General features: G+C 43.6%; 1 protein-coding gene across 1 annotated transcript in view; it reads left to right on the top strand.

Moving 5' to 3' along the window:
* The window catches only part of trmt1 (tRNA methyltransferase 1), a 56,636-nt gene that overhangs the window by 9,451 nt on the left and 21,148 nt on the right, over nucleotides 1-26,037 (top strand). The window contains exons 2-10 of the mRNA XM_072248561.1: nucleotides 4,064-4,463; nucleotides 6,981-7,036; nucleotides 7,124-7,245; nucleotides 8,922-9,109; nucleotides 12,345-12,460; nucleotides 13,566-13,678; nucleotides 16,237-16,385; nucleotides 18,878-18,961; nucleotides 21,264-21,333. Coding sequence (XP_072104662.1) covers nucleotides 4,096-4,463; nucleotides 6,981-7,036; nucleotides 7,124-7,245; nucleotides 8,922-9,109; nucleotides 12,345-12,460; nucleotides 13,566-13,678; nucleotides 16,237-16,385; nucleotides 18,878-18,961; nucleotides 21,264-21,333 — 1,266 coding nt within the window. The 5' untranslated portion in view covers nucleotides 4,064-4,095. The remainder of the gene's footprint in view (nucleotides 1-4,063; nucleotides 4,464-6,980; nucleotides 7,037-7,123; nucleotides 7,246-8,921; nucleotides 9,110-12,344; nucleotides 12,461-13,565; nucleotides 13,679-16,236; nucleotides 16,386-18,877; nucleotides 18,962-21,263; nucleotides 21,334-26,037) is intronic.

Genomic DNA, 26,037 nt, shown 5'->3' with positions numbered 1-26,037 from the left:
ATAGGAAATAATAAAGTAGTGGTGGTTAGGGGTACAGAGCAGTGGGTTAATGGCTGGAGGTGTTGATCGGCCTTACTGCTTGGGGAAAATATCTGTTTTCGAGTCTGGTGTCCTGGCATGGATGCTACATAGCCTCTATCCTGATGGGAGTGGGACAGAGAGTCCATGAGCAGAGTGGGTGAGATCCTCCATGATGTTACTGACCCTTTCTGTATATACGTCCTTGAAGGAGGGCAGGCTGGTGCTGGTGATGCATTGGGCAGTTCTGACTACCTGTTGTAGAGACTTCCTGTATGTTGCAGTGCAGTCTCTGTACCATGCAGTGATACAGCTTGTTAGGATGCTCTCTACTATGGATCTGTAGAATGACTCGAATATAGATCTCTTCAGCCTGAGAAAGTAAAGGCACTGGTGAGCTTCCCTGATCGCGTAGAATGTGTTTTAGCTCCGTGAGAGGTTTTGCGAAACGTGCAGTTCCAGGAGTTTGAATCTGCTCACAGTTTCCACTGCTGTGCCACCGATTAAAGGAGGTGTGAGTGGTGCGAGTTCTGCTGAAGTTGATAACTATGTCCTTTGTCTTGTTTACATTGAAGAAGAAGTTGTTTGCCTGGCATCAGGCCTCGAGCTCTCCCCCCCCCCCTTCTCTGTAAGCCTCCTGAGAATTGTTGGTGATGACCCCCACCATTGTTGTGTCATCGGTGAACTTGGCGATCTGATTGTGTGAGTGTTTGGCTGAGCGGTCACGTGTGAGCGGAGTGCAGAGCAATGGGTTCAGCACACAGTCCTGAGGGCTAACCATGTTGAGGATGATGGGGAGGGAGGAGTGCTTCTGCATCCTGACTGAGATCTGTAAGTTAGAAAGTCTGACATCCATTTAGTTGTACAGGACAGAGGAGTAGGAGTTTGTTCACCCGTCTTTGTTTCTGTATAGTTTTCATAAATTCTATTGTAATTCCTTATTTTCTTGTAAATGCCTGCAGAAAATGAATCGCCAAGGTACTATATGGTAACAACTATGTACTTTGATAATAAGTTCAATTTGACCTTGAAATGAATACTTACAATGATACATGTGTATCTTTTGCTGTTTTGTTAGGGATAAATGTGCTTTAGAGACCTACTAGGTTCTATTCAATTCTGTGTGAGATTTCCCACCTCCTGATCTGTTAGATTTCTCCTGTCTTCAAAGTTCAAAGTGTATTTATGATCGAAGAATGTACACATTATACAGCCCTGAGATTCATCTCCTTACAGGCAGCCATGAAACAAAGAAACCCAAAAGAACCCAAATATTGAAAAAGGACTGTCAAGCACCCACTGTGTGGAGATTAACAGACACATCATACAAACAGTAACCACAAGAAAATAGTGTTCTGTACTGAAGCCTGCAAAGAGAGTCCCGTAGTTCAGCTTAGGCCATCGCAGAGCAAAGTCGTGGAGCAGCGATCTGAACCATTCTATCCCTTGCCTTGGGTTTCGACACCCTGCCCTTTTCCTTCTGGTCTGGTGCAAAAATTGAGGTTCAAACATCAGGTTCCATCGTCCCGATGTGCTCTGGGGCCAGGACCCCACTGCCTCTATCCAGCCTCTATCCGATTTGTCTCCATCCAAACATCAAGATCGGTCAATTTGCTATGTGCCGGTGCCCGGACCTTGCCACCTCAATTTGGCCTGTAAACTGACCTTTCCGAATTGGCACGGTGCTTGAAACAATCGAACTCCGGGTCTTGGTGGCAGGCCCCCTGCCTCACCTCGCCTTGGCTCTGCCACCTCAAGTTGCCTTCAAGTCCAAAGGGAAGTTACAGACTATTACTTACGATGATCGTTGGCCAGAAAAAGTGTGGCTAGCGAAGTATTGAGTTGTTTTCCTTGTTTCATTAGCCACCGGCCAGAAATCATTGAGGTTCACCAGCGCCATCTTAAATGGGGAAAATCCATTTCTGTGAAGAAATAATAGGTGAATTTTTCAGGGTAATCCCACACTCTTGTATTTCCAAAGAATCTGGATAAGATGAGAGGCAGTTTGATTTGATGTCTTTGAGGGCACGTATGTTTCTGGATAAAGTGATGTGTTAATTGATGCAGGATCCTGATCCAAAATGTCAGCCATCCCTCTGCCTCCACAGATGCTGACTGACCTGATGATCCCTCCAGTGGTTTATTTCTTCCTCCAGATTATGCCATTTGCTGCCTTTTGTATCTGTAATAGTTTTAGTTCATTTGCGAAAAGAGGGGCAAAGTTCTCTTTCTCCATTCTCATTACTCCCACATTTACTGTGGGCATCGTTAAATTGCCACTCTTCCCTTAGAACAGGGATGAGGAAGACCTTCTTCAGCCAGAGGGTGGTGAATCTGTGGAATTCGTTGCTGTACACAGGTGTGGAGACCAGGTCATTAGGTATATTTAAAGTGGAGGTTGATAGCTTCTTGATTAGTAAGGTGTCAAAGATTATGGAGAGAAGTAGGAGAATGGGGTTGAGAGGGATAATAAATTAGACATGATGGAATGGCGGAGAAAGCTTGATGGGCCAAATGGCCTAATTCTGCTCTTTTTGTCTTACGGTCTTTCCCTATGAGAATGTTATATTATACCTGCTTAGTATAGTTATGCCTTCCGTTCTAGCTATATTCTTTCCTGCTTGCTTTTAAAACTATTTAAAAAAAAAAAAAAAATACAAGGGGACTAGCCTGTTGTGTATGCTGAACTATTCAGTAAGATCATGGGTAATCTTGACTCTTTCTCCCCCCACCCCCCCCAAGATCTCAAGATAAATCTGTTTTAGCAATAAATGTACTCAGTGACATATGGTACAGCGTGCATCAAATCTGTTGCTATTTGCAAGAGGCTACTGCAATGTGTTTGCCAAAGACTGCTGGGTGACGTACTATGTATCTGTAGACTACTTCCCATCATTTTCAATGATATTTGTGAGTGAAGGGGTCGGGGACTCTAGTTGCTGTTTTCTTTTGCTGTGGGGAGGGGGATTTTGGGGTCTGCGAGTTTTGTTTCTTTTTTGTGTTGGGGAGTTGATGTCTTTTTCATCAACACCCACAGTCTTTGTGTATTTCATGGCTATCTGGAGGAGACAACTATCAGAGTTGTACATGCATACTTTGACAATAAAATGAACCTTGAACCTTTATTTGGGTAACGTTAGCTACTTGTAATCTGAGGATATTGCAGCATAATATCAGTGAAATGCCACTGTGTGTTGGTAGCATAAGAAAATCAATCTGAAGAAATTGAAGAAATAATAGACCATTTGTACTGGTATCCATTTCTGTTTGTGCTTGTATAAAGCATAGACTTTCAGAATCAGGTTTAATATCACTGGCATATGTGCTGAAATTTGTTAACTTTGTGGCAGTAGTATAATGCAATACATGATAATAGATTAAAAACTGAATTACAGTAAGTATATATGTATATCAAATAGTTAAATAAGTAGTGCAAAAACAGAAATATAAAAAAAAGTAGTGAGGTAGTGTCCGTGGGTTCAATGCCTATTTAGAAATCAGATGGCGGAGGGGAAGGAGCTGTTCCTGAATCACTAAGTGTGCGCCTTCAGGCTCCTCTACCTCCTTCCCAAAAGTAACAATGAGAAGAGGGCATGTCCTGGGTGGCGGGGGACCTTAATGATGAACGCCCTCTCTTTGAGGCATTGATTCTTGAAGACGTCTTGGATACTACAGAGGCTAGTGTCCATGATTTTACAACTCTCTGCAGCTTTGAAATCTGATGTTAAACCAAGGACATTTATGCTCATCAGTGAGACATAAAAGATCCCATGGCCATTATCGGAAGAAGAATCTAAGAGTTCTTCCTAGACTTCCCATCAGTTGACCACCAAGCTAATGATGGACGACCTGATCATTATTAAATTGCTCCGTGTAGGAGCTTAAATGCAAATTGGGTGTTGTCTTTCCTATAATACTGACTACATTGCCTAAAACATGTAAATCCTTTCAAATCCTTTAAATTCAATGAACTAGAAATATTGCTGAAGTGATATGATGGTTCTTTACTGCATTCCTGCTCATGGATATTCTTTGTTTCCCACAGATTTAAAGATCCATCGGTGAGGCTGTTGCTTCATGTTGGTAAGCTGGTTGTTTCAGATCAGACACTTCGCTCACCGCACACTCTCTGGGGCCCGGACTGCAGCAAAGGGGGTTGTTCAGCCAGAATCTTCCTTCGGTATTTTTGCGGGGCAGCGCTCTGCGATGGAAACGGGAAATGAGTTGCTGGCAGATCCACAGCTGACGCAACAAAGTAATCGTGGTGATCAGCTACAAAAAGCAAGCCTTTTGAACACTACGCCAGACACTCTGCCTGATGGTGGAACTTCTCCAAGTACTCAAAATGGAGAAACTGTTATAAGTGAAGGGAAGGCGGAAATCGTTTTTCCCAATGCAAATGAAGTATTTTACAATCCTGTTCAAGAGTTCAATCGCGATCTGACGTAAGTAACAGTCTAGTGGATCAATGTTATCCCAGTAAGTTCTTTTCCCAAGAGCTCTAATTATGCTGACACAAAGGACTATACTTGTGCTCTTACTGTTACTTTCAATGGGAGGGTATAAAGTCTTAAAAAAATACGAACGTGAGAACAGTTGAGAGGACCATGGATCCACACTCAACATTTTAGGAACAACTCTGCCAGCAGGTTTCTGAACTGTCTGTGAACACTACCTCACTATGTTATGCTCTTTTTGCACTATTTAATTTTTATTATTCTTATTGTAACGTAGTAATTTTTTCTGTTGCACTGTACTGGAATTTTCACAACGTACGTCAGTAATAATAAATCTGGTTCTAAGTATTTGCATAACCTTCACCGAGGTGCTTCACAGGGGAACAGCTAACTGAGCATGATGTGAAGGTAGATGAGCATGGAAACAGCAGATTCGGAGAGAGGTGATTAAACGGGTAATGTGAGATTGTAGAACGTTCTGCTTTTGGAGAAGCGGTGGAGAACATGGGACAATGTGATAGGAGGAACTGGAGACCATCAATGTTTAAGGTTGAAGGTTATTTCACTGTGTTTCAGACCTCTCCGTGAGCTCGCAGCTAGGAAACCTTGATGAGGACCTGATGCATTCTTTGGGAACACCAGGTAGAGGTAGAAGTAGTTAGAGTGGGATAAATTATATAATGAGCAAACTTAATAAATAGATGATGGATCAGACCATAGGGGGTAGGAGCAGAATTAGGTTCTTCTTCCCATTGAGTCTGCTCCACCATTCCATAATGGTTGTTTTATTTTCTCTGTTACGTAACCGGCAACAATGAATATCAATCGAGACAGGTTTTATAAAAACAACCAAACATTTATTAGACACGGCTAAAGGATAAAAAAAACAAACGAAAACTTTAACCGGAAGTTAACCGTTATGCAGCCGTTTAACAAATCGTCACTTGGCACTGGTTCTTAAAGCGTTAAGTGCAAAAACAGTTCTTAAAGCGATAAAGTCAGATGTAGTTCTTAAAATGGAAAATTTGAAAGTCCAACAGATTTATACGTTCAATTGGGAGAGACTTCTCTGGAGAAGGATTTCTTCATAGACGCGACTTTCCTGCCAGTTCTGTCCACGGGATTCACGATGCAGTAAATAAACAGTTTAAATCAACTGACCTGAAAATTCTAGAGAGCAAACCTTTGCATGAACTCTTTGCTCTCTTGGTAAGAATTATGTCCGATGCAGGTGAGTCTCCTTCAACGAAGACTCAATAAGGTCGATCCTTTGTTAAACTGCCGACCGATGCCGACTCCTCTTAATCCTTCGGTCCTGTACTTCGATAAAGTCTTCACTCTCCCTTCTACTGCTGGAATAGGGTAAATCAGCACATCTAGCAAAAATTTCCTGTCCAATAATATTGTATCTTGCAACAGAACGCACAACCATTTCAAAAATGAAACTGCATCACAAAAACAAACACGCAACAGAAACGGAGACACAGCACGTTCTACCTGGAAATCTAAAAACTAACTGCGTCATCTGGGGTCTACCCTTATATACCCATGGTGCACGTGTTATCACGTGACCTCACATCGGTGGGAAAATTACATCAGGTGACCTCCAAAAGACCATTACATCATTCTCTCAAAAAAAAATCACAGATCTCCTTGACGCATGTAACATCTCTGTCACCCCGTTCTGCCTTCTCCCTGTAACCTTACTGATCAAGGACCTATCAACCTCCACTTCAAATATGTACAATGACTTGGCCTCCACAGTTGTCTATGGTACTGTGGATTGAGGTCCTTCTGTCAAATCTTTAGATGTAATGCTATAATTAGTCGAGGGCTGTCCTGTCTGGTGTTCCCGGTGGAGAAGCGTCCACATGGCTTGCAGATCTGATCATTCTGACTGGTTCTATCCTCTGGCTGGAGTTGGAGGCATTGCACTGTTAAGGGATTGGTCATTAGGGACTGAGATTAGAGACTTGTTAAAGAGTAATTGCCAATCTTTGCAATCCTTTTAGAGATACAGTTCTTCCAGCTTAGTGAGTCATGCCATACAGCATCCTACCTGCTTAACACTAGCCTAATCACAGGACGATTTACAACGGCCAATTAACCTACTAACCAGTACATCTTTGGACTGTAGGAGGAAACCAGAGCACGCAGTTCACACGGAGAACCTACTAACTCCTGACAGATGGCACCGGAATTGAACTCGGAGCTGTGGAACGCCCTGAGCTGTAATAGTGTCGTGTCAGCCGCTACATTACTATGGTGCCGTTATCTTTGTATCTATCTATCCCTTTTTGCTCATTGGTTGTTTGTCAGCCTTTATTTGTGTTTTTTTTCATTGATTCTATTGTATTTCTTTGTTCTACTGTGAATCTCAGTAGTATATGGCAACATAAACTATGCATACTTTGCTATTTTGAACAATGATAAGGGAAGTAGGCATTGTGAAGTTTGAAGAAAGCAGTTGAGTTATTGCAGCTTTGTTCTCTCTCTCTCTGTCAGGTGTGCTGTCATCACGGAGTTTGCTCGTCAGAAGCTCCTGGCCAAGGGGATTCAAGGTGAGTGGAATTAGCTCTGTGCCACCTATATAATGGGAAACTTTGCTCAAGAGAGAATCTTAACTGGCTTTAAAATATCCTGTGCAGCATTGGTCCCCGGAGAGCGCGAGAGACCCAAGATGGTCGTAAGTCTGGCCGAAAGCAAAACTGTTCAGCAGGGAGATGCTCCAGTGATTAAGAAGACAACCAGTGTTGGGGAGAAATGTGAGGTGAAGCAACTCTTTTCAGAATGGGGTTTAATGTTACTGGCATATGTTGTGAAATTTGTTTTTGTGGTAACAGTGCATTGCAATATGAATTGATATGTATTATTCGGTTTAAAAAAAAGTAGTGAGGTGGTGTTCGTGGGTTCAATGTCCATTCAGAAATTGGATGGCAGAAGGGAAGATTTTCCTGAATTGTAGACTGTGTGCCTTTAGGCTCCTGTACCTCCTTCTGATGGTAGCAATTTGAAGAGGGCATGTCCTGGGTGATGGGGTGGCCTTAATGATGGATGCTGCCATTATGGAGCATTGCTCCTTGAAGATGTCCTGTATGCTGCCTTTTTCATAGTCATAGTCATACTTTATTGATCCCGGGGGAAATTGGTTTTCGTTACAGTTGCACCATAAATAATAAATAGTAATAAAACCATAAATAGTTAAATAGTAATATGTAAATTATGCCAGATGGAAATAAGTCCAGGACCAGCCTATTGGCTCAGGGTGTCTGACCCTCCAAGGGAGGAGTTGTAAAGTTTGATGGCCACAGGCAGGAATGACTTCCTATGACGCTCAGTGTTGCATCTCGGTGGAATGAGTCTCTGGCTGAATGTATTCCTGTGCCCAACCAGTACATTATGTAGTGGATGGGAGACATTGTCCAAGATGGCATGCAACTTGGACAGCATCCTCTTTTCAGACACCACCGTCAGAGAGTCCAGTTCCATCCCCACAACATCACTGCCCTTACGGATGAGTTTGTTGATTCTGTTGGTGTCTGCTACCCTCAGCCTGCTGCCCCAGCACACAACAGCAAACATGAGGCTTTTTGAGGCATTGCTCCTTGAAGATGTCTTGGATGTTACGGAGGCTCGTGCCCCGATGAAGCTGATTAGGTTCACACATTTCTGCAGCTTGTTTCAATCCTGTGCAGTGCCCAGGCCCACCATACCAGGCGATGATGCAGCCAGTTCGAATGCTCTCTATGGTACATCTGTAGAAATTTGTAAGTGTCTTTGGCGACATACCAGATCTCCTCAAACTCGTGAAATATAGCTGTTTAAAGTGTGCCTCCAAATGAAAGGTGTGGCCCTTCGATCAGATTTCCTGTTTGTGCAGTTTCACACACTGTAGGAGGACTGACTAATTTGAAGAGCAGTAATTCAGCATCCTGATTTATTTGCCCTGATGGGAGAGTTTGAAGGGATGGTGCCTTTGAAAGTGAAGCAACAACTCCCCATGCAAGGGAGCAGTGATAATACATCAACTCCAAAAGCACAACCAGGCACCTTGCTGCCACTATCTCATTTCATTGCTTTTGGTCCCCTTCAACCAGGGACTGCCAAAATAATTTATCCTGCTTCATCTCCTTGTAGGACTTTGTTTTTTATATATCCACCTGAGTGATTAGTTGGGTCCTTGGTCCAATGTCCTGTTGGAGAGATGCTGTCTCAGACAGTTTATCACTCCCTCTGGTGTCAGCCTGGATAATGAGGAAGGTAGGGTTTGATATGCAGATCTGAGTTTTGCTGGAGATGTTTGATATTTTAATATGGGTTGTGAAATGCTCGTCTTGCTGAAATCCATCAGAAATCTCTGCACTCTGTCTCAAGGCCAACTTCTCTATTTTTCTTGTGCGTCAATCTTTGTAGTCCCTAACTAGTTTAATCTGTCTGCTGGTGCAGGGCGGGATCCGTATACTGGAAGGGCTGGCGGCATCTGGGCTCCGCTCGATCCGGTTTGCCAAGGAAGTCCCTGGAATTCACAGCATCGTTGCAAATGACTTCTCCTCGAAAGCAGTGGAGCTGATGCAGAGGAACATCGAACTCAATGGAGTGGGGCACATGGTAACCGCCAGCTTGGCAGATGCAAGGTACAGTGTGTATGTTTGTTGTCGAGGACTGGGAGGAGGGCTCTTTCAGTATTTGTACCAGTGTGTGATCGGACTGTTCTTGGATTTGTGTATCTGTACTGTAGGTTATCCATGAGAGACCTTGTTGACATAGTGGCCTTAATTCAGCATTTTTGTGCTCAATAAACTCCTAGGAATAACAGGACAGGGATCAGATAATGAGATGTGGCACATGGAAGCCCTAGTGTACGGCTTCATCAGAGACGGGCACCTTCATCTCCCTCAATATTGCATTTGGCTTTTCATCCTGTGGAGCTTGTGTTTGAATGTCTACACTGAGATTTGAACCCACAGTCTTCTGACTGGGTTGATGGTGGTGCTGGTGGCGGCATCTGTTAGTCTCGCGAGACCCTGGATCTGCGCCTGGAAGGTCTTGCGTCAATCTGTGTTAGAGCAGCGTCTGTTGTGGCTGTAGAGGCCCACACGGGAGTGACAGTCTCAGCTGCAGCGACTGCACTTGAAGGCGCTGTCCTCCAGTGTTGTCTTGGTGCTGTTTTTTCAACAAGTGTGCTTTTCTTCAGCAGCAAGCCTCAGCTTCTCTTCTCCTCTTTTTAGACCTCTGCGTAGTCCCAGCCTCCAGTGAGAGCGATCGCTTGCCATGTCCTCCTGCCTCTCGACCTTCATTTTCAGTGACTTCATGTCACTCTTGCAAACATCTTTGAAACGAAGATGGGGCCGCCCTGTGCTCTCTTGCCGGAGGCCAGTTCCCCGTACAGCAGGTTTTTCGGGATCCTCCTGTCTGACATGCGGTGTACGTGGCCCAGCCAGCAGAGATGGCGTTGTTGGAGCAGGGTGAAGAGGCTGGGTATCTGGGTGCGGGCCAGGACCTCATTGTTGGTGAGTTGGTCAGTCCACGTGATGTCCAGGATGCATCTCAGGCTGCGAAGGTGGAAGGCGTTGAGACGCCGCTCTTGTCTGTAGTAGAGGCTCCAGGTCTCACTGCCGTAAAGCAGTGTGCTGAGGACACAGGCCCTGTAGACTGCAACTTTGGTGTGCGTCGTCAGCTTTCTGTTCTCCCAGACTCTCTTTGTCAGCCTGGTGAATGTTGAGGCTGCTCGTCCGATCCGTCTGTTGATCTTGGAGTCTAGGGAGAGTCTGTCCGTGATATACTTATATCTTACGACAAGGAAGGAAGCTATTTGGCCCACCTAGCACGTGCTGCCTGCTCTGGGACCAATCCCATTTTCCACTTCACCCAACTTATTTCCCTGCACTGAATTCCCGCTCACGTTCTCATCACTCCTTCCCCTGGTACTCCGCCTGCTGCCACAATTCTCCTACACTCCAAGGGGTAACTTAGAGTGGACAATTAACCTGCCGACTAGTATGTCTCTTGGAACAGTGAGGCATGGTAGCATTGCTTTACAATGCCTGTTGTGAGATTGGGGTTCAATTCCTGCTACTGACCGTAAGGAGCTTGTATGTTCTCCCCATGACTGTGTAGGATTCCTCTGAGTGCTCTGGTTCCCTTCCATGTTTTAAAGACGTGGTTTAAGGTAGTAAATTGTCGGTGACACCTGTAAGCTGCTCAGTATAAACCACGTTGATTTGATTTGACGCAAAGGGTGTGTTTTGCTGTATGTTTGAATATACACATGACAAATAAAGCTAATCTTTGAAAAAAAAGAGCCTGGTGCACATGGGATCAATCCACTTGCCCGCTTGGTCGTAGGGAGAACGTGGAAATTTGACATTCAAAGTAAATTTATTATCAAAGTGTCCGCATGTCACCATATGCAACTGTGAGATTAATTTTCTGGTGGGCATTCACAAAAAACACAATAGAATCGAGGAAAGGTCTCATCTAACGAGATAGACAAACAGCTAGTGTGCAAAAGACAACAAACTGCAAGTACAAAAGAAAAATTAATAAATATTGAGAACATGAGATGAAGAGTCTAGAGGATTTTGGAATAGTTCAGTGATGGGGCGAGTGAAGTTATCCCCTCTGGTTCAAGGTTGAGGGGTAACAACTCTTCCTGAACCTGGTGGTGTGTGTCCTGAGGCTCCTGTGCCTCCTGTACTTCCTGGTGACAGCAGCAAGAGGTAAGCACGGTCTGGATGGTGTGGGTCCTTGATGCTGGATGCTGCTCTCCTGTGACGGCGATTCGTGTAGGTGGGTGCTCAGTGGCAGTGTGGGCGACTGGCTGTATCCACAACTTTTTTGTTGAGTTTTCCATGCCAGGCAGTGATGCAGCCAGTCTACATACTCTTCACCAGACACCTAAAGAAGTTTGTCAAAGTTTTAAATGCCTTGCCGAATCTTTGCAAACTTGTAAGGAAGTGGAGGCGCTGCCGTGCTTTCTTTGTAATTGTACTTGTGTGCCTGGCTGAGGATAGAGCCCCTGAAATGGGAGCGCGGAAGGAACTTAAAGTTGTTGACCCTCTCCACCTCTGAACTCCTGATGAGGACTCCCTCACGGACCTTCGGTTTCCTCCTCCTGAACTCAATAATCAGCTCCTTGGTCTTGCTGCCGTTCAGAGATTGCCCGTCTGATTGGACCCAGGACATTGGAGTTGGGGGGCAGCATACTATCTGCTGCATCAGTGTTTAACCCAGTATACGAAGCAGTACCCTCACGGAAAGTGAAGAGAAATCTTTGGATTTCAGAATTTGGTTTATTGTCACTATGTCATGAAATTTTTAAGTTTGCAATACATTGCAAAGTCAAAAATAATTGCTATACGTTACAAAATGAATAGTGGCCACAATAGTACCCCACAATAATGTGATAGGTCAGAGTTCTTTGGCTGGCCCTTGAAGGTGGTTGTGAGCCCACGTCTTAAAACCACTCCAGTCCATGTAGGAAAGATGCTGTCAATCCTGCTGATCAGGACTAGAAGATTTACATCCATGATAATGAGGGAATGGATTTCCCATCCAAAATGGGTTCTAGGAGAGGTTATTGGTTTGGGGCGTGTGGTCAAAGAAAGGTATAAAGGAAGAATATAAGAGTTGCCATTCAGTAATTCCTCTGTTTGTAAATTAATGATTAGTACTTCTCCAATGAGTGTTCAAGATCATTGTTCCAGAGTAACTGCTGCTTCTCTGCGCGTCACCATTTTGAATCTTTTTCCCTGTCGTTACTTGTGTTTTCTCTGTCTGCGGTTAATTTGTTTATGGATAAAACTGATTCTGCTGTGAGATCCTGAGATTACTAACCTGGGAGGCCCTGCACTCTGACACTCTCCACAGCATGCTCCTGTATGAGTCCAAAAGGAGACGGGACTGGTTTGATGTGATTGACCTGGATCCCTACGGAAGTCCATCGCAGTTCATTGATGCGGCCGTCCAAGCAGTGAGTGAAGGAGGTGAGAGAGGACAGCAGCTGTCTGATCGGGTTCTAAGGCTGCGGAGGATGATGTTATAAAGTGGGGGTGTTTATAAAGTTTGTGTGAGTGTGGCCTTGGTTGCTGGGGTGGTAGGTTCTAGGTACTGTGCTTGATTTGAGAAAGATATTTGCAAACTGGTTAACCTTGCCCAAGAAACTTGAACAGGGTGTGTGCCCGGTTTGATTACTACTTCCCTGGGAGATATTATTAGATTATGAGGACAAGCAGTCCTCTTTTATTGTCGTTTAGTAATGTATGCATTACAATATTTCCTCCGGTGTGATATCACAAAAACACAGGACAGACCAAGACTGAAAAACTAACAAAACCACATAATTATAACATATAGTTACAACAGCGCAACAATACCATAACTTGATGAAGAACAGTCCATGGCACAGTAAAAAAAAGTTCAAAGTTTCTCGAAAGTCCCACATCTCACACAGACGGGAGAAGGAAGAAAACTCTCCCTGCCATGCCCAACCACAGTCCGACTTGAGTCGTCCGAAAACTTCGAGCTCTGATCAGCCCTCCGACACCGAGTACCGAGCGCCATGCGCCATCTCTGTCCGAACGTTTCGACCTCAGCCTCAGTCTCCAGCAGCAGGCAAAGCCGGGGATTTTGGGGCCTACCCACCAGAGATTCTCGATCGCACAGTTACAACAGCAGCGAACCAGGCACTTTAGAAATTTCTCCAGATGTTCCTCTGCTTCTCACGTCTGTATTCATCAAATCAGAATTGTCCACGGCCCCTATTTAACAGATATGATATCACTTCACTGGAGAGCTGCATGCACTGTGTTGCGCTGCCATCTTCTCCTCCCTCCTGTATTGTGGAAACATGCTGAGTTGTGTTCTTTTAACCAGCATTCTCTCCCCTCGAGGTGGAAGGGGAGAGAAATGCTGGTTGATAGAAAACATCTTTTCTGCCTGTGGGGGAGGTGAAGGATACCATCCCCCAGACAGTGTGTACGTTGCTTGTACTGTAGCACTGGATATTTGCATGTTAGATTTGGGTCTTGCTGAAGTTATTAGAGATTGAATTATAAATCTGAGTAACAAGACATTGTACATCTCTTTAAGGGCTTCTGTGCGTCACGTGTACAGATATGGCAGTGATGGCTGGCAACAGCGGGGAGACATGTTACAGCAAGTATGGAGCCATGTCGCTGAAATCCAAATTTTGCCACGAAATGGTGAGCTTCAGCAGATTCCTGGTCTTTGCAACTCTGGCGTGTATCAGAAGGATGAGTATGTTATTTGCAATAAATTGCAGAACATCTACACATTTCTATCGAAGAGCAGAATTGAGGACCTTTCTAAGATGGGTGTGATCAGTGAACACTAGGTACTGTACTTGTTACTACATTCAGAGGCCACTATTGGATTCATCATAACTGATCCATATAGTCAGAGGTCCCTCTGAATATACCCCTTGCCCATCCTCTGGGTTCCCCCACTACCCCCCTTTCCTTCTCCCCGGACCTCCTGTCCCATGATCCTCTCGTATCCCTTTTGCCAATCACCTGTCCAGCTCTTGGCTCCATCCCTCCCCCTCCTGTCTTCTCCTATCATTTCAGATCTCCCCCTCCCCCTCCCACTTTCAAATCTCTTACTACCTCTTCCTTCAGTTAGTCCTGATGAAGGGTCTCGGCCCGAAACGTCGACTGTCCCTCTTCCTCGAGATGCTGCCTGGTCTGCTGCGTTCACCAGCAACTTTGATGTGTGTTGCTTATCAGCTTCTTTCTTCCTTTTCTTCTATTAATTAAGTGATAGCTTTCATAGTTTACATAGACTCTTTCTTATATAGTGAGGAGTATTTAGAATAGATAATTAGCTTTAGTTTTAAGCTAAAGGAATAATGGTGTCTTGTTTGAGAATGTACTGTTTAGGTTTAAATAGCATTGTTTTGATGCCTTTGGAGACTGTTTTTGCATTCCTAGTTTATTTTCAATGATTAACTATAAACATCTTTTTTCTGTTTCTCTGCTGAGCTTTCTTATCTTAGGGTCACGTGACTTCTTTGTAAAGGGGAGGGGGGAATTGGGAGAAAAACTTTTAAATCACTATTTATATTGAGCTGCATGCGGAGTTCTGCTTTTCTTTCTTTTGGGAGGCATTCTGGCTTTTTCCTTTTTTGTCGGATTTCTACCTTTTGAGATGGGAGAAGGATTTGGGGTTTTTGTGGTTTATTATAGGATTTCTTTTTCAGGTTTTTTCCCATTATGGAGCTCTGGAACATGTGTGTTTTCTATATGGTTATATTCATCACCGCCATCTCTGATTAGCCCACAATGGTTTTTTCGTGTTTAAAACAATATTCTATGGTTAATAAACAGTTAAATGTTATTAGTTGGAACGTACGTGGCTGGAATCACCCTATTAAGTGAAAGAAGACTTTTAAAATTATTGACTGATTCCAACCTGATAATGATTTTTGTTCAAGAAACGCATATCAGAATGGGTGATCAAAACAGATTTTTTAAAACGTGGAAGGGTCTTCAATACCATGCTGCTTGTCAAAATAAAACAAAGGGAGTATCACCATGGGGTGTAGACCATCTGGTCCAGGTGAATGATCTACCTTCAGACCTGTCAGTTTCCCAACAAACTTCTCTCTAGTAATGGTGACGTCACACACTTCATGACCCCTGACACCTGGAACTTCCACCATACTGCTAGTGTCTTCCACAGTGAAGATTGGTGCAAAATACTTTATTCAGTTCATCTGCCATTTCATTCTCCCCCGTTACAACCTCTCCAGCATAACTTTCCAGCATTCCGATATCCACCCTCACCTCTCTTTTACTCTTTATACATCTAAAGAATTTTTTGATATCCTCTTTAATATTATTGACCAGCTCTTTTTGTATTCCATCTTTTCCTCCTAATAACTTTTTTAGTTGCCTTCTGTTGGTATCTAAATCTTCCCAATCCTCTAACTTCCTACTAACTTTTGTTCTATTATATGTCCTGTCTTTGGATTTTATGCTGGCTCTGACTTCTCTTGTTAGCCATGTTAGTCATCTTTCCTTTAGAATACTTATTCCTCTTTGGAATGTATCTGTCCTGTGCCTTCTGAATTGCTTCCAGAAATTCCAGCCATTGCTGCTGTGCCATCACCCGTGCCAGTGTTCTTTTCCAAATCAATTCTGGCCAACTCCTCTCTCATGCCTCTGTAATTCCCTGTAATACTGATACATCCGACATTAGGTTCTCCTTCTCAAAATTCAGGGTGAATTTGATCACGTTATGATCATTTGCCCTCAAGGGTTCTTTTACTTTAAGCTATTTAATCAGTTCTGGTCCATGATTAGTCCCCACTTGTGTATGGATATGAACAGAAACAGGAGAAGGCTTTTGATTTCCTGATGTGACGGGCTTTTCTAATACTCTTTCCTTCCCTTGAACGTTTACAATCAGCCTAGTTTTCACTTCTGTTAATTACCTCTTGCTTGCCCCTTTTTATACTTTAATGTATTCCTTTTCTGGTCATTCATCTTGTTTTGATTACTCAATCTCTCTCTCTCTCTCATTGAAATGTATGATGTATGTTCCCTGTGTTCATAAAGAATTATCTATTACTGGTTTTAAATCCAGATGATAAATTGCCTTCTATTCTGCAAAAACTTGAAGTGTGGGATTGTTTGGTTGGTTTTTGTTAACTGAGCCATTGTATTTCTCCCTCCTTTCCCCAACACCCATCCACCTCCCCGGCCTTGTTAATTCCTTCCCCCTCCCCTACCCCACACAGGCTCTGCGTATCATCCTGCACGCATTGGACCTGAGAGCAAACTGCTACCAGCGATATATCGTCCCTCTCCTCTCTGTTAGCGCCGACTTCTACATCCGAGTGTTTGTCCAGGTGTTCACGGGGCAGGCTGTGGTTAAAGCATCTGCCAGGTTAAGACTCATTCCGAACTGCTTGATGTAGCTGAGCTTAAAATGAAACTAATTTTTACTGCTTAAAGTTAAATAATGGTTAGTCAATTGCTTCTCTGAGCAAATTACAGAAAAGGCTGGAGGAAATCAGTAAGTCAGGCAATAAATGTCTGACGTTTCAGGCCAACACCCTTCATCAGGACTGGAAATTAAGGAGCTGGAAGACAGAATAGAAATGTTGGGGGAGGGAGGGCTCTCACTTCATCCCACTCTCCCACCCACCGACCTTCTGACTCACCTATCACCTGGCTTCTCGCTTCATCCCACTCTCCCATCCACTGACCTTCCGACTCGCCTATCACCTGCAGCTTGTACTCCTTGCTCTGCTCTGACCTTTGTCCTCTGGATTTTGCCTCCTCCTGTTCCAGTCCTGATGAAAGGTCTCAGCCCGAAGTGTAAACTCTTTATTCCCCTCCATGGACCTGCTGAGTTCCTCCAGCATTTTGTGTGTATGTCGCTCAAGATTTCCAGTATCTTCAGAATCTCTTGTGTTAATGAATTACTTCCCACTGCCTATGTTGACACTGAAGTTGGCTATGAAACTATTAGGTACCAAATGTTTACAGTACAATTGACTTATCAAGCAGTAGTAAATCAAGGCGACTGGACTTGTGGTGTTGTCTAGGAGACACTTGGCCACTCATCCGAGAGGCTTCTTCACTTCTGATCCAAGGTGGGTAGTTTTCCAGTTTATAAGCTTTGTGAGTTGTTTAAATGTATACCAATCACATGATAAAGCCTCTCAGATGATTAGCGAAATGTATTCTAGACAATACAGCAAGTCCAGTTGCCTTGAATTACTACTGCTTGATATACAATGGCCTGGATGACTGAGAACCTTCAGAGACATACATACAACTGACTTGCTTTAATTTAATCTCATCCCCCTATTACAGGTTCTACCTCATACACCCATCTCAGCTTTGTCACTAGGTATTAGGTAGTGATTGAGACTGAACAGAGGTGACCCTGGTTGTCATCTGGTCCACATTTACACTAATGGATTTGTACTATAGTCAAGAGCTTTGTCAAGGGATTACAGCTCTGCTTCCTCCTCTCTCTGGGAGTCATGAACTGGAGCAATCTGAGCCGAGATCTCAGTGTGGCTGCTGCGCATTAAATGTTCTTTCTTGCTGACCTTTTAAGAAAGTGTAGAGGAACACCCTGTCCAAAAACTGTTGAGGCAGTGGTATAGAAAATAAGTTGTGACACATACATATACTTTCCTCCTTTTGTGCGTGTGCGTCTGCGTGTCGGTGCGTGTGTCCGTCCGTGATGATGTCTTTTTCATGGCTTTTACAAGGCGCTGAGCGAGAGAGAGACTGTGTGGCACGCCACTCCTCACACAGACATTTTTTGCAGTATTTTCCCTTTTTATTTTACGAGGTCGAGTTGCGATCTCGACACTCAATCCGGCACGGATGGAAAGCATACTCGGGGCGGACCCGACTAGTTTCGAACCCGGGAACCTCTGCTCCCGGGTCTGGCGCCGATGTCGTTGCACCACCAGCCGGCCCAAATACTTTCCATTATTAGATGAAACGTGCTGTAGAATATTAGAGCAAAGAAGCCCAGGTGAAAGGTGTAAGATGGTAGTTAGGCTACAGTGGAGTACCATCTCCTGTTCTGGTTACTCACTGCAAGGATGTATGTTGGGATCAGAGTGGCAAAGGAGAGATGAGAGGATATTTACAGAGGGAGTCCAAGTTTATGGTTGTCAGGCGCACATGCTCAAGGTTTAAATACCAATAAAGTTAGCTTTTTGCAGCAGCAGCACAGTGATGAACATGTTAGCAAGCTCAAATTAATATGTTATATATTACTCTGCCATCTTCATCCTTCCTTCTCAGTCCTGAAGATATGTGTGGAGAAGTTGGAAGGTTTAAGAGTTATATAAAATTGAGAGGGCCATGTTAAAAGGATGCACTTTTCTTAGCAGAGGGATCAAAAATCGGGGGGCTTGGATTTATGATAATTGCCGGAAAAATTGGAATGGAAATGATAATATTTTTCACCTGAAATGTGGTGTAGGTGGAACACTGGCTATTATTGATGAGTCTTGAGGTGGGGGTGGGGGAGTACATCGATCCCACTAAACGGTCAATTGCACAGCAAACCATTCCAGAAAACAGTTATATACAGACTAGAGGAAAGAGAACTTATGAAGCTTCCCAGTAGAATCAGATACATTGTCCCAGAAGGATAGAATGGCAGATTGTTAATAGCAGAAATCAGCCTGTCACTTGCAGTGATATCATCCACAGGCTTGATTGACAGGGAGGTTACTCAATTCTCTCTACTATAATTGGGAAATAATATTGTTAATTTATACAACCTTAATGTTAAATTAGTAACCTAGAAACCAATTCTTCAGTATAAGTTTAAGGAACTATTTGTCATTGTGTCTCTCTCATTATGGAAGGTCTGTAACTGATGTTGTTTCTCTGTTGCAGTAAACAGGCCTTGGTGTACAACTGCGTGGGGTGTGGCTCCTTCCACATTCAGAGGATGGGCAAGATGATTCAGAATGGCAAAAAGTAGGTGACTTTTGCTTAAGTTTATATTCCAATGACAGTAAGGTATCCAGTGTATAATGGCTAGGGTCCAGATGATAGAAAGTGGGATTGGTAGAGAGGTACTGTCAGTGGTTGCATGGATACGTGCTGTACAATTCAGTGCTGCAGGATTCCTTACGAATGGTGCTAGGACACTCAGCTTAGCCAACCAAACAAATCCCATAGCATTGTTTTGAAGAGCAGCATCACAAGTTTTCTCTGGAGTCCAAGGGCCAATATTTATACTTTATACTTTATTGTTGCCAAACAATTGGTACTAGAACGTACAATCATCACAGCGATATTTGAATCTGCGCTTCACACTCCCTGGATTACAAATATTAAATATTTAAAATAGTTAAAATTAGTAAATATTAAAAAATTTAAATTATAAATCATAAATAGAAAATAGAAAAATGGGAAGTAAGTAGTGCAAAAAAACCGAGAGGCAGGTCCGGATATTTGGAGGGTACGGCCCAGATCCGAGTCAGGATCCATTCAGCAGTCTTATCACAGTTGGAAAGAAGCTGTTCCCAAATCTGGCCGTACGAGTCTTCAAGCTCCTGAACTTTCTCCTGGAGGGAAGAGGGACAAAAAGTCTGTTGGCTGGGTGGGTCGTGTCCTTAATTATCCTGGCAGCACTGCTCCGACAGCGTGCGGTGTAAAGTGAGTCCACGAATGGAAGATTGGTTTGTGTGATGTGCTGCGCCGTGTTCACAATCTTCTGCAGCTTCTTTCGGTCTTGGACAGGACAACTTCCATACCAGGTTGTGATGCACATCCACAAGTCTACCTAGTGTTTGTGGCACAAACCGTTGTGAAAGCTTGCCCCTGTGCAGGTACGCAGCCACATTTCCTACATTATAACCTCAGAAACACTTTGTAAACCGGATTGGAATGCACCGAGGTTGCAAAGGCTGCTGTGGAAATTTGAGCTCACTTATTCCGGGACACTTTAAAGGCAGGATTCTTAGCAGTGTGACAGAACAGAGGGATCTTGGTGTCTATATCCATAGATTCCCCAAAGTTGCCACACAAGTTAATAGGGCTGCTAAGAGGGCATGTGGTGTATTGGCCCTTATTAGTCGGGGGATTGAGTTCAAGATCTGCAAGGTAGGTTCTCTGTGCAGCTCTAATAAAACCCTGGTTAGACTAGACTTGGAATATTGTGTTCAGTTCTGGTTGCATCAAAGGAAGGATTTAAGGGAGGGTGCAGGAGAATGACCAGACTGCTGCCTGTCTTATGAGGATAGGTTGAGCAAACTAAGGCTTTTCTCCTTGGAGTGAAGGAGGATGAGAGGTGACTTGATATGGGTGTAGAAGATGAAAAGACCCATTGGTGAATGAAAATTTAGACCAGGGTAGAGATAGTTAATGTGAGGGGACATAATTTTAAGGTAATTAGAGGAAAGTATAGGATGGCTGTGTTTTTTACACTTGGAATGCACTGCTAGGGATGGTGAAAGAGGCAGATACATTAGGGACATTTAAGAAACTCTTAGATAGGCACATGGATGAAAAAATGGAGAGTTACGTAGGAGGCAAGGGTTTGATTGATCTTGGAGTAGATTAAGGGGTCAGCACAACATGATGCACCAAAGAGTCTGTACTGTGCTGCATTTTTCTGTGCTCTTACTGGAGGAGTCAAAACTAGACCCACTTGTTTTGGAAATTGGGGAGCAGGGGGCACTGAGAAGCTTTGAGGCAACAGATTGCAGTTACTGAAAATATGCTGTGTAAAATGTAATTGAGTAACTTTGCCCAAGAAGCATGATGTGTAAGTGTTTGTTTTTCATTATGAGTTAGAAGGATGTGTTCAAATGACCCTGAAGCCCGGGTGTATCAGTTAGCACTTTCAGTGGACTACTGCTGAAGTGCTGTCTTTTCATTTTTCATGTTAAAGCAAGACCTTGCTGCTTCAGGTAACAGTATTAATTCTCCTTGATGTACTGGACAATATTTGTCCCTCGATTATCATGAAGAAAAACAGCCTATCCTTTTATTAGTACACCACCATGTGGGATCTTGCGTCCTGATGAAGAATCTCCCCACAAAACATTGATTTGTTCAGTCCTCTCCATGTACACTGCCTGACCTGAGTTCCCGCCACAGCATTTTATGTGTGTTGCACTGGATCTTGCTTTGTAGACCTCGATTGCTGCCCACTTAACCATGTTGCTTCTGTTTCAAAAACCTTTGGGCTCAAATACACTTCAGGATGGATTTGTTGTAAAATGCTGTACAGATGTGTATTTGGAATAACTGCGGATCTCCTGTTTTTCAGTTACAAGTACACAGCAAGTTCTGGCCCACCGGTAGGAGGGGAGTGTGAGCACTGCTGTCAGAGGCACCAGGTAAGGGAATTCCTTCCTTTGTTGGAATGCATCCTGCAAGGTCCGTAAGTGTGATCGGGTTGAATTCAGGTCTGTACCAAAGCAGATATCATCGGCCATTAAGATGTAAATGGAATTAGCTGAGGAAATAGGGCAGGAGATGTATAGAAAGGGAGCAGGGAGCTCTGAAGGACTTGTTTCAATGTCCTACTGCTCTAACTTTAGGAAAGAACTGGGAAAATGAAGCGTCTAGGCAGTTCTAATGTTCAAAGTAAATTCAAAGATGCATTTGTTATCAAATTATACAACTCTGAAATTCTTCAATTCTGCCGGTAGACATGAAACCAAGAAAGAAAAGAAAGGCAGGACAATCATCAACCCAAAATCCTACCTCCCCACAAAAAAATGAACAAAACCAGAAAAAGCACATTAACCCTCAATTCCCCCCACCTCCCGCACAAAAACCAAGCAAAATAATTATCAAAGTAGATTTGTGTCACCATATACTATCTTAAGGTTCATTTTCTTGTAGGCATTCACAGGAAAATGGGGAAATACAATAGAATTTATGAAGAACTATAAATAACAAATACTTATTATGTTAACAATAAAGAAAAATAAATAAGTAATACTGAGTTATAGAGTCCTTGAAAGTGAGTCTATAGGTTGTGGAGTCAGTTCAGTATTGAGGTGAATGAAGTTATCCACACTGGTTCACGAGCCTGATGGTTGCAGAGTAATAACTGTGCTGGTGTGGGACTTAATGCTCCTGTTCCTCCTGCCCAATGATAGTAGCGAGAATAATGTTGGTATGGATACATTGCAGTCCCTGGAAGAACTTTGACTCATTTTTCAATTAATGATTTGTAAACTGGTTAAAGCAATCTTGGATTAATGTTTTGTGATTAGGTTAGATTCAACTTTATTGTCATTGTGCCGAGTACTGATACAAAACCAATGAAATGCAGTTAGCATCTGACCAGAAACGAAAAGTTATTTACAAAATAACTGCGAATAAAAAGTAAGTGGTATAGCACACAAATATAAAAGTACTGAGACAGTACAATACGGGTGCAATACTGCTTAGCGCTGTGATGTGAGGTTCAGCAGGGTCACAGCCTCAGGGAAGAAGCTCTTCCTGTGCCTGCTGGTGCAGGAGCAGAGGCTCCTGTAGCGCCTACCGGATGGGAGGAGAGTAAAAAGTCCATGGTTAGGGTGAGATGCATCCTTGATAATGCTTTTTGCCCTGCCCAGACAGTGTTTATGGTAGATGTTCTCAATGGTGGGCCATTGGGTGCCGATAATCCACTGGATAGTTTTCACCACTCGCTGGAGTGCTTTGCGGTCCGATACGGGACAATTGCTTTACCACACTGAGATGGAGTTGGTGAGTATGCTCTCAATGGTACAGCGGTAAAAGTCCGTCAGTATCCTGGGACAGAGGTGAGCTTTCTTCATGCTCCGCAGGAAATAAAGGCGCTGTTGTGCCTTTTTGATCAGGATGGAGGAGCTCAGGGACCAAGTGAGATAAACACTGACTGATTTTGTTTTCTGCAACTGGTGTTATACTTTCCGAAACTCCCAAAAAAATGAATCGAATCCCTATCAAATTTGACAAGAGCTTGTGTCCCTGTAGTCTGTGCAGTCGTTCTACTCGAGTGTGTCCAGTGAATCCTGAGTAATAGGGTAGTTTGGATTGTTGGAATCTGATGGGATGAGGTGGGGTTACACCCCAACTAGTTAGTTACACCAGCTTTAAAACGATGGAAGGACTGCTGTGCCTAGTTATCTGGTCTTTGATGGTCAAGTGCCTAACAAGTCTAGAGATTCTCAACTTCAAACTCTTGTGTTGTGTGAGTCACTGCTTATGTAGTTTCTGCTGTTCCAATTAGATGATTCCTCACTATGCTAGCATGCACTTGTTAGTGAGTGTACAGATAATTTTGTGGACAAGATTTTATATGGAAATCCTTAATATTGAGAGACAAGATGGCAGATTCTGGAATCTGGAGCAGTAGGGGGCTGCTGGAAAAAGTTTGTGGAGTCAGAGGTGGATCCCAAAGCAGGGTCTTGACCCGAAGCCTCGATTATGTCTCTGTCACCACAGATGTTGCCTGATCCTACAGCAGTTTGTGTTTTGTTGTCTTTAATATGACTGGTATAATCTATGAAGTTACTGGCATGAGTCAGGATAGTACAAAGTACAGACCGCTGCCCTGCTGGCTCCCCGCCAGGCCATTTGTGAAGCGCGGTGGAGTAGTCTTCCAGCACCTCTGCCCTCTGGCGAGGGAGCTGTTGTCAGATTATACTGCTATCTCAGTCAAAGTGGCTCTGATCAACGCGAGATCCTTATCCAAAATGAGACTTTTATTCTCAATGACTTTTTCACTGCCCAGTTTCTTCCTGGTGACGGAAACCTGGTTAAGCACTGGTGAGCTCGCTCCACTTGTTGAACTCTGTCCAGATGACTGTAACTTTTTTTAGCATGCCTTGACCCTCCGGACGTGGAGGGGGTCTGGCTGCTGTGTTTAAGAAACATTTTAATTGCCGTCTACTGAACTCTGATTATTTCCCCAGCTTCAAGGTGCAGTTAATCAAAGTGGGCCTGGTCAATCCTCTCTTAATTGCTCTTGTGTATCGTCCACCAAAAATACAGAAAGATTTTATCCTCGATTTGTGGACTTCCTCTCAAATACTATGCCTAACTTTGACTGAGTTCTGATTCTTGGTGACTTTAATATTCATGTTTGCTGTCCCGCTAAGTCTCTCGTAAGTGATTTTATGCATCTGCTTGAGTCTTTCAATCTTGCTTTGCTTATCACCGGACCCTCTCACATGCTAGGCCATACACTTGACCTGGTTTTACCATCTGGTTTTATGATCTGCAATGTGGAAGTAATTGATGCGTGTCTGTCGTATCATAGTGCTGTTATGTTTGATGCTTCTCTGCTTTTTTCCCCTACTAAATTTCATCTTCCTGTACGTTGCTCTCATTACATTAACTCTTCGACAGCCAGTAAGTTCGCTGAGGCGCTCATAGCTGCTCCTAATACCTGCAGTATTGAGGCTTCTCCTCTCCATCTCAACACTGAGGAACTTACTTCCTTATTTAATACCACCTGCTCTTCTATTCTGAATACAGTTGCTCCCCTTAAATTCAAAAAGCCTAAGCCTAAAGGTCTGCCTTGGCTTAATGACACCACCAGAGCCCTGAGGAGGAAGTGCAGAGTACCCAAACGAAAGTGGAAGTGTGATAAGCTTCAAATTTCCTTTCAAATTTTGAGATACAATCTTCACAAATATCAGGATGCAGCTAAGGCTGCAAGAGCAAAATACTTTTCTGACCTAATTTCTAACAACTCTCATAATCCTAAGGTCTTATTCAGTACCATAAATTCTGTCATTTGTCCCGCCCCCAGTATTAGTCTTGATGTGTCCCCTGCTAGGTGTGAAGAATTTTTAAAATTCTTCATTAGCAAAGTTGAAGACATTAGAATGAACATTTCCCCCTTCCCCCTCCCCCCCCCCCCCCCCACCTGTGACCTAACTGTCTCACTGGTCTGTTCATCTAAACTGGACTTTTTCCAACTCATCACACTACCCTCCCTTACAAAGATTGTTTCCACCATGAAACCTGCAACCTGTTCCCTTGACATTGTCCCCACTGCCCTCCTGAAGGATGTCTTTGACATAGCCGGTCCCAGCATCCTCTATTATCAACAGCTCCCTGGCCACTGGTACCGTTCCAACCTGCTTCAAGTGCGCCGTGGTCCAGCCCTTCCTGAAAAACCCCAACTTAGACCCTACCTTACCTAATAACTACAGACCAATTTCTAAACTTCCAATCCTGTCAAAGGTCCTCGTAAAGGTTATTCTTCGTCAATTGCTGCCCTACCTACACCAAAACAACATCTTGGAAAGATTTCAGTCAGGTTTTAAGGCTTATCATAGCACAGAGTCTGCCCTGCTGAAGGTGTACAATGATCTCCTCCTCTCTACTGACTCAGGTGACTCTGCCATCCTAATTTTTCTTGACCTCAGTGCAGTATTCAATACTGTGGATCATGCCATTTTACTAGACCGTCTCCAGTACGGGGTTGGTGTTGATGGCACTGCCTTGAACTGGTTCGCATCCTACCTCAAAAACAGAAGCTTCTCCATCAACATAGGCAAAGTTTCCTCTTCTCCAGCTAGTTTTTCCTGCGGGGTCCCACAAGGTTCCATCCTAGGTCCCATTCTTTTCTCTATATACATGCTTCCCCTCGGCCAAATCATTCAAAAACACATTTCCTTCCATTGTTATGCTGACGACACACAGCTTTATCTCCCCTTGAAACCAAACGACCAGTCAAATCTAGTCAGCCTCATGAACTGCCTTGAGGACATAAAGTGTTGGATGGCACAAAACTTCCTACAGCTGAATGAAGGCAAGTCTGAAGTTGTCCTATTTGGCCCCCCTGACTCCATCAAAGTGATTGCCAACAGTCTTGGCAACCTGTCCACCCTTGTCAAACCCCATGTCAAAAACCTTGGTGTGATATTCGATTCCGCCTTTAAGTTTGACAAGCAAGTTAATGCGACGGTAAAAGCCAGTTTTTTCCAGCTTTGTACTATTGCCAAAATCAAGTCGTTTCTCTCTTTCAAAGATCTCGAGAAAGTCATCCACACCCTTATATCCTCCCACTTGGACTACTCCAACTCCCTGTATACAATGTTCCCTCTAAT

The sequence above is a fragment of the Mobula birostris genome, chromosome 32 (genome assembly GCF_030028105.1).
Source record: "Mobula birostris isolate sMobBir1 chromosome 32, sMobBir1.hap1, whole genome shotgun sequence".
NCBI classification, from domain to species: Eukaryota; Metazoa; Chordata; class Chondrichthyes; order Myliobatiformes; family Myliobatidae; genus Mobula; species Mobula birostris.
Note: the sequence above shows the minus strand (reverse complement) of the source record. Positions and strands in the feature narration are given on the sequence as shown.